Raw genomic sequence first — 7,958 nt, forward strand, 5'->3', positions numbered from 1 at the left:
GCCGCTTTATTCACACATTAAAAGTGTCAGTAAAAACAAATATCCATGTAATCCTTATCCTGCTTATAACACTCATTTCTCATGTGATATCTCATGTTTTAACTCATCACTGTCACCGGTTTTTACAAAGTGCATCCTCATATTCACAGTTTTAAACATACAAACTACACTAAGTAGTGTCCAGCTGGGACTCAGGAGGTTTAGTGGATTATCTAACAGTAGGTGGTTCAATCACTGGCTCCTTAAGTGCACAAAGTGTCCTTGGGCAAAATACCGAACCCCACATTGCTCCTGATGCCGCCATCCAAGTGATATTTAGAACGTGCTGTATGAATGTGTCAGTGAGTGGGTGAATGAAGCTTGTAATATTTACTGTTCAAGTGTTATATAAGTACCAGTTCATTTACTATTCACCGAAAATGAAATGTACAATGAACGCAAGGCTGTATTCAGTCTGAATCTGTATTCACAACATGTGGGAGTAGCTCCACAGGGTCTTTAAGATGAATGAGGAAGGACACCTGCATTCCCTGTGACTTGTCCAATCCAATCGCATCCTGATCCACATGGCTTTGGATGTTGTCTTTCTCTAACTCTGATGGAAAGTGCTGTAAAGAAGCATGTGGTTGTGGAGAGGTTGGTGGCTGCTGACGCCTCAAAATGCGATCCAGCACAGCTAGTCACTGTCCACAGCATACAGTCTCTGTCGCCATTCTCCACCTGCCCACCTTCCTCTTTAGCTCTGCCTGCACCTGCACCCAAAGAGGATGATAACTTATTTAAGAATTAATGTTCTTTTTCATAAAGCTTCCGGCAGTTTAGACGTAAACTTAAAGCCCATTTGTTGTGATGTCATTAAAATTAGACTGTTAAGGATGCAAATCCTGCAACAGAACATTTAGAGTAAAAAAATAAAAGAATACAGAAACAATAATGCCTGTTTTTTAATTGTGATGTTGTCCCATCAGCCCTAAGAACAACGTCTCAACATTAAAAATATACACTTTTAAACTTATGGTTTAAGTATTTTGTCTGTTATTTACAAAATCACTTATAGCTAATAGTTATTAGCACCTTCTGAGAAAGAAATGAAACAACAAACCTCTTTATTGCCAAAGCAGTAGAGCACAGCCACCAGAAATCCCTGGAGACACCAGTTCATAAAAATAGTCCAGTTTAGTTTGAGCAAGATGTTCTTTGCTCAATGAATCAATTAGATCACATCTAGGCAGCTTTTCTTTTCTCCCCCCAGTGACACACATAAATTGATCAGCCACAACGTTGAAGTCTCTGACATGTGTTCAGAATTACAATGATCACGTTGTCACAGCTTTGGCCCCTCAGCACCAGTGTACTCCCTGACTTCTCATGTAATGCTGTGTGGCAGAGAGAGGACTCAAAATGCAGGCTTAACTCAAAACTCAGCTTTAACACAGAGCACAGCTGGAGTAAACTAACTGAACCACTAATGCTCCTGTCTGACTGACTGACTGACTCACACACAACATGAGAAGAAGTACGATGTCAACATGACAAGAAAGCAAGGGAGACTGAGGGCTTAAATACACAGAATAACAAGAGGATGGGCAACAGGTGGAAAGACAGCTGGAATCCAACTAATTAAACAGGAAGCAAAACTGAACATAATGCACATCAGACGAGGAACAGTCAAAGTAAAACAGGAAGTGACATACACAGTAAGACTCACAAGGATGTGAGCTTGACATTAGGACAGGGGATAAACAGACATGGAAATACATGACAGACCTGGGAGACAAAACACAGACTGGACATGAAAAAGGGAACATACATGAAATAGAGCAGTAGCCAAAAGTAGAAGATAACTAAAACTCAAAGAACATCAACAAACATAACAACTAAACATAACCATCTCAAAAGTCCAAACAAACTCAAAAACCTGGGCCAAAGACTCAGGACCACGACACGGAGGCGCCTTTCTGAGGTGAACAAAGCGTCCTGTCACACCATAAAAAAACTCCACTCAAGCATCTAGGGAAGCCTGATCATCAGAGGAGGAAGTATCACGCACTTGGTTTTAACGTCATATCTGATCAGTGTGCCTGCAAAACCAGCGGTTACTCACAAGTTCTTGCCTACCTGAAAGGAACTGATAAAAAGTGTGAAGAACACTTTGATGTAGCGCAGAACGCCTGTCGTCTGCTCATCTGTAGCAAAGACGAAAATCACCTCATGAATTCCAAACAGAGGAATGAGGGTAAGAGTTGCCTTGGCGAGCCTAAAAAAATGCAAATAAAACAGATAGGTAACTTGTCCCACTGCAGAACTATGATCTGTCTATCTCTGATCCAGCTCACTAAACAAATGCTGAGAAAACTTGCCGAAGTTTGTAATCGGTGTAATGAGTTGGGTTGCTGGCTCGCAATTTGGAAAATATGACCTTCAGGATCTTCATGAAAATCAGAAAATTTATCTGTTGATCAGAAAATCATAATATGCATTGTTATTTATTCAGATGTATATCATGCAAAGTATTATGAGCCATGCAATATAAATGCAGACTTTTGGGACTATTTGCAGAAATCATCTTACAAGTGAAGCTAAAAGAACCGGGAAACGAATAATCCACCAGTAGTTCATGTTCTCATTGACAGCCCAACACCTAAGAAAAAAAGGTAGATAGATGTCACCACCCCTTCTCCACAATGATCTGTCACATGAGGACACGTCTGCACACTTACTCTTTGTTTTCTTTCAACATCTTCGCCACCACCCAGGGAACAACGAACAACAGTGGAGTTCCTAATGTGAAAGCATCAGAGATCACCGGGTTCAGTACTGCAGGTTTCAAGAATAAGTTTAAGAATCAAATAGCATGCTGTGTGTATTGTTCCATGGTATCCATATTATAAAAGCTCTCCTGCTGATGCAGAGCGTGCTTTGTCCTTTGAGTGCTAGAGTAAAGGCAGCGCTAAAGAGGAGCAGAGGCGTCGTGGTGACACATTTCTATTGTTCTGCAACATGTCAGCTTAAAGTACTGTCAAGATAAAGTGTTCTTTGACAAAAAGCAGATTTAACCCCTTGAATGTATGATTCTTTTTTTTACGAAGAGATGGAACTCACCCCAACCGAGATAGATGTAAAGTAGGTATTTGTTGCTGTCAATGAAGACTGAAGCAATAAGCACTGAGTACAGATAAATAGCCTCTCCGAAGAACCAATAATGATTGGCCAGGACACAGTACTGCATGATCACCTGTGCTATCCTGCAACCAACAGCAGCCTAAAAGAAATTGGAAAAAAACCCCATAAAAAATACAAATTGCATATCAAAGGTCTTTGCATGGCACTTGTAAAATTTCTAAAACTTGCTATTTTTCATAAAATAGTTTGCAAATTAGCCACCCATTTCCATGGGAGTGGTCTTTAAACATGCTTTACGTAATTACCTGAATGCACTAGCATCAAAGCAGTACGTCCTACACACTGATCTATTGCCAAATAATCTAAGCAAATAATTAGCAGTAAATTTCGAGACGTACCTGATGACTGAGCATCTCACTCACATCAGTCGGCTTCATGATTTCTCTTCCCCAGTGATGTTCCAACATTGTGTCTTTAACAATGACCGCTACAGCTCGCAGGATGAAGGACAGGAAGAGGTTAGCGTGAATGTAGTTTCTGGTGCAATGCAGTTTCCTGCCAAGGAACACAGAGTAATACAATTTCAAATTGCCTGGATTTAAAAACATGCTGTGGATTCTGGCGCTTTTAAAAAAATGATCTGATTCACCAAGGAACATAATTTACAACTATTGTGCTTTTAGAATCTTGGATTACGGATCTTAGCAGCGGTCACTGAGTAAGGAAATAAAAGTTTCAGCATGTTATGTGATGATCTGATGATCAGACTTTTTACAAACTTTTTATGTTTTGTGGAGTTTTGTTTGACAGTATAGTGAAAAACAAGATTTCCACATCTATCACAGAGCTTACCTAAAGCTTAGAAGAATGATGAGAGCTGTTATAAGCGTGAAGAGGGACAAGGAATAGCCAACGGTGTACAGCATCCTGAAGCTCACCATTAACTGTTTGAACCACAGCTGTAAAGACAAATTTTCACTTTTATTAACTAAAAAACTAAAATTACTTAAAGTGAAGAGTGAACAAAAGCCAAATCAGGAAGGGCCTCTGCTTTGTTTTCAGATAAAAACTTTTGGCATTATCAGATGATTGTCATTCACCATATCAGGACGAGTTGAATACACCAGTGCTCTTGGAAGCAAGCCGTCCTGGCTTCTTTTCACCGCAGGCTTATAATTTTCTTAATGGAGCTATTTTGAATGAATGATTTGCCGGTTATTTTTGAGCCATGGGAAGCTTTCACAGTGACTCACACTCTTGCAGGGTAAAAGAAATGTGGCTGAAGTTGTAGTTTGAATGGGAGTGAAGGACTTTTGTACAAGCAGCTACTCTTCAAGCTTTATAGAAACTTTCAAAAGTACAAAATAAAATGGAAATGGAGACCGTAAAAAGTAAACGTTTCGCCCTTTGAAACTTGTTGACTGCAGCACTGATATTTTACACTGTGTGTTTATTTATTACACAAACGTTAACCCAAAATGAAGCAATGTGTGAAAAATGAAGTACACAGAGTGATTGAGTAGCTTGTAGAACCACCTTTAGGAGCAATAAGTTCAAGTATTTGTTTCCTGTCTGACTTTATCGGCCCGTCTACAAAATTGGTCCAATTCACTGAGTTTTTGGCAAAACTGTGAAAAGGATACGTTGCAGTGTGTCATGTTTAGCAGGTCGTCATAGGTTGCATTTACCCAAGTTTTAAAAACAAAATTTTTAGATGCAGTTTTTTCACATTTTAGTTTTTTCCAGCACTGAATGTTTTTTTTTATATTCCTGTTTTTTCAGTGGCTAATGTGCATTTTGTAAAGGTATTTATGACTTTGGTGTATTCTTGTTTGTACAAAGAACTTGTGTAACCCCTTACGCTCTTGTACACAACTGTGTTATTATTAATATTATTAATAAAAACAAGCCTCGAGGTGACTGTTGCTGTGATTTAGTGCCATACAAATAGATACTTTATTGTTCCACAAGGCAAATTGTCAGGAATGAGTTGAGTTGTTTACTCATGGAGACCTGTGTGTGATAAGAAAGGACCACAGTTTTAACACACACTGAGCACTAAACAAAAGAAACTATGTTTCCCCACAGAGGAAAACAAAAGAAAAAAAAAACTACTTTGTAGCCATACCTCCTGAGACGCAACCTCTTTTTCCTCCTCACATTGTGTCATATCCCTCCACACCTGTCCATTGTCCTCTCTCTCCCAGTGGCCATCGTATCCACATCGCCTACGCACAACACCCTGGGACACTGGACAAAACACAGTTAGTCCTTCAGTCACCACCTGCCTAGTACAAGTTAAGGGAAACTGGGGGCTCAAGCATGCAGAGGCAAGCTAAATCACTGCTCACAGGACATAAAGATGCATAATGTTCATGATTGATGAACACAGGAAAAAAAACTGACTTAAAGCTACTATATAAAAACCCATAGTTCATTCTGTCCTGGAAGTCACTGCAACTCTTCCAGAAAGAAGAAGAAGAAGGAGAAGAAGAAGAAGAAGAACCCAGATATGAACATGATCCAGAGATATATAAATCATTTTGCATATCTCATAAATATTTACTATTTACAGAGCATCCAAACATTTGGTTTGTAGATGATCAGCATAACTTCTATTTGCAGTTGGCTTAGCTCTGACAGAATGTGCACCATCTCCTGTTTTCTAGTTAAGCTCTCACTGCCAACACTTAGTGTATGCTTTACTTTCATTTTAGTGTCAGCAGTGAGGATCAAAATGTACAATTAAATGTAAGATTGGTTATCCACAGCAAAATCTCACTGACCAGTAATAAGAAGAGACTGGCAGCTACTGAAAGGGGAAAAGGACAAACTGACAGACACAGACAGTTTTTTGTTGTTACCTTTGTCATACCAGGGCAGGTAGAAAGGGCATGAGATGTTGATCATAACACCAGCAGGAGTATCTGGCCAGCAGGCATACCTGTCAAACGTCCGGTTACAGAACAAGCCCGCTGGAAGGCCAAACAAAAAGAAACTTAGGAGAAAACCCCAGGTTTGATTTAACATTTCAATAACTCCTTTGCTATTCCATCACATATTGCCATATTTCCTCTACCACGCAGTTGCTTACTTTGAGGCAGTGACTCATTTCTTATCGTGTTGAAACAGTCTTCTTTGTACTGAACCCACTTTCGATAAGTCTCCTCCAGAACTTTAGCACTCACCTTTTCAACCTATAATGAGATACATATAAAAACACTATTCAGAACATGATGTCAAAGAAGAGCTCTGGCTCTATCATGATTTACTCGCTCTCAGGCTCAGACCTTCACTTTAAACCTTTTGTTTATGAAGGGCAGCCAATCAGAACGAAAACTACTAAAACAGGGGATAACCTTAAAACCAGAAGAGCTAAACCGGCTTGTTTCATGAAGAGGATTAATTGAAGAGATGTATCAAAGTTAGATAATAAAAAAAACAGCCGTAGATATCCTCTTTGTCTATTTTCACTGGCTAACCTTAAGTGGGTGGAGGAACAGCAGGCAGGTCAGCACTATAAAGTTGTGAGTAAGGTCCATCGCTGCAGACTTGTTCTTCTTTATCTGCAAAATTGAGAGGAGGCAGTGAAGTACAGTATATGTGACGGATGGAAGTTGTTAGAAGTTGTTAGAAAGTGGTTAAGATCACAGAGTAAAAACATTTGAGAGAGTGATTTTTCATGAATTGAACTTCAATGGCCATATCTTTTCTAAAGCTCTCCAGTAACCTCAAAATGGATCTGAGCTATTACAGCTCTAAAAGCACAGACTTTGTCCTGCAGTCCTGGACATTTTCAATTCATTCAGTTTAATTCAACCAATTTTTCTTAAGTTTAATCGTTTCTGATGGTACTAAAATACAAAAATGGGGCTGCACATGGGAGGTCTAACAAGATCTCCACTCTCTCCCACTCTTCCATCACTTCGATCTTCTCGTGTTCAAGTGTTTTCTGGACTTCCAACAATTTCTTCTTTGTATTTTTTACATTTCCATCTTTGTCTAATGAATTCCTATTTTGCTCATTTCAAGTGTTTTTGCATAATTCGCATCCTTTTTGCACTCAGCTCATCGAGTTCCTCCTTTTCGGGACCTCAGACCTTGCTGAGTTTCCCGATTGTCACCTTGTTCTTGTCTAGGTTGATGCACATATTTGCTCTTTCACCTAGCAGCCTTTGCAAGGTTTGCTTAGCTCTTTACGCGTCCTGCTTAACTGAAAATTCTCAGCCTGTTTCGCTTTAAGGGCCTTTCGCAGCTCAGTCAGCTCATGATTCATAGTTTGTGGATCAGTGCTCAACAATCTTGTTGTAGTTCTTTGATAGTTAATTTTGGCCTTTTCACCGGGAAATGAAGCTACCTCAGAAGTTCAAAGCAGTCAATACTTTTGTCCTCGGAAGTTGCCTACAGCAGAATGAGGTTTTGTTCCCAATACAAATACTTGTTCACAGATGTGTCGAGCAGATGTGTTCTGGTAGTCTGAAAAATGCTGAAACTAAGAGAGATCAGAGCTCTAACAAACATTTTAGCAGGTAATAAAAATGAAAAAAAATCTCAATCACAAGATTACTTCATTGTTAACACCGTGCACATAGTCATTTAAAATCAGACTTATATATATACTTTTATACTGTATGTATTTTTTGTTTTGTTTTTAAATCTCATTATCAGTCTTTGACCAGACAGCAGTTTAAATTGTACAATAAAATTTGGAAAAAATGCTTTTCCTCTTTTGACTTTCTTAAATAAAATAATGCTGACTGGCGACCTGTCCAGAGTATACCCGCCTCTCTACCTCTGTGCTGTGTGACATGGCTAAAGGTTAACCCACTGGTGCT

General features: G+C 39.2%; 1 protein-coding gene across 1 annotated transcript; it reads right to left on the reverse strand.

The window, feature by feature from the left end:
- Positions 1-35: 35 nt before the first annotated feature.
- Positions 36-7,539, reverse strand: LOC308390690 (glucagon receptor-like). The gene is made up of 13 exons (XM_080872932.1): positions 6,606-7,539; positions 6,218-6,320; positions 5,988-6,098; positions 5,252-5,373; positions 3,976-4,082; positions 3,522-3,678; positions 3,103-3,262; positions 2,721-2,781; positions 2,572-2,641; positions 2,361-2,452; positions 2,119-2,257; positions 1,103-1,144; positions 36-752 (listed from the first exon to the last, which is right to left on the reverse strand). Exons 1-13 carry the CDS (start codon positions 6,663-6,665, stop codon positions 681-683), a joined length of 1,296 nt encoding a protein of 431 aa, XP_080729058.1. The 5' UTR covers positions 6,666-7,539; the 3' UTR covers positions 36-680.
- Positions 7,540-7,958: the final 419 nt, after the last annotated feature.

This window comes from Rhamphochromis sp. 'chilingali' (genome assembly GCF_963969265.1).
Source record: "Rhamphochromis sp. 'chilingali' genome assembly, chromosome: 22".
In the NCBI taxonomy this organism is placed as follows: Eukaryota; Metazoa; Chordata; class Actinopteri; order Cichliformes; family Cichlidae; genus Rhamphochromis; species Rhamphochromis sp. 'chilingali'.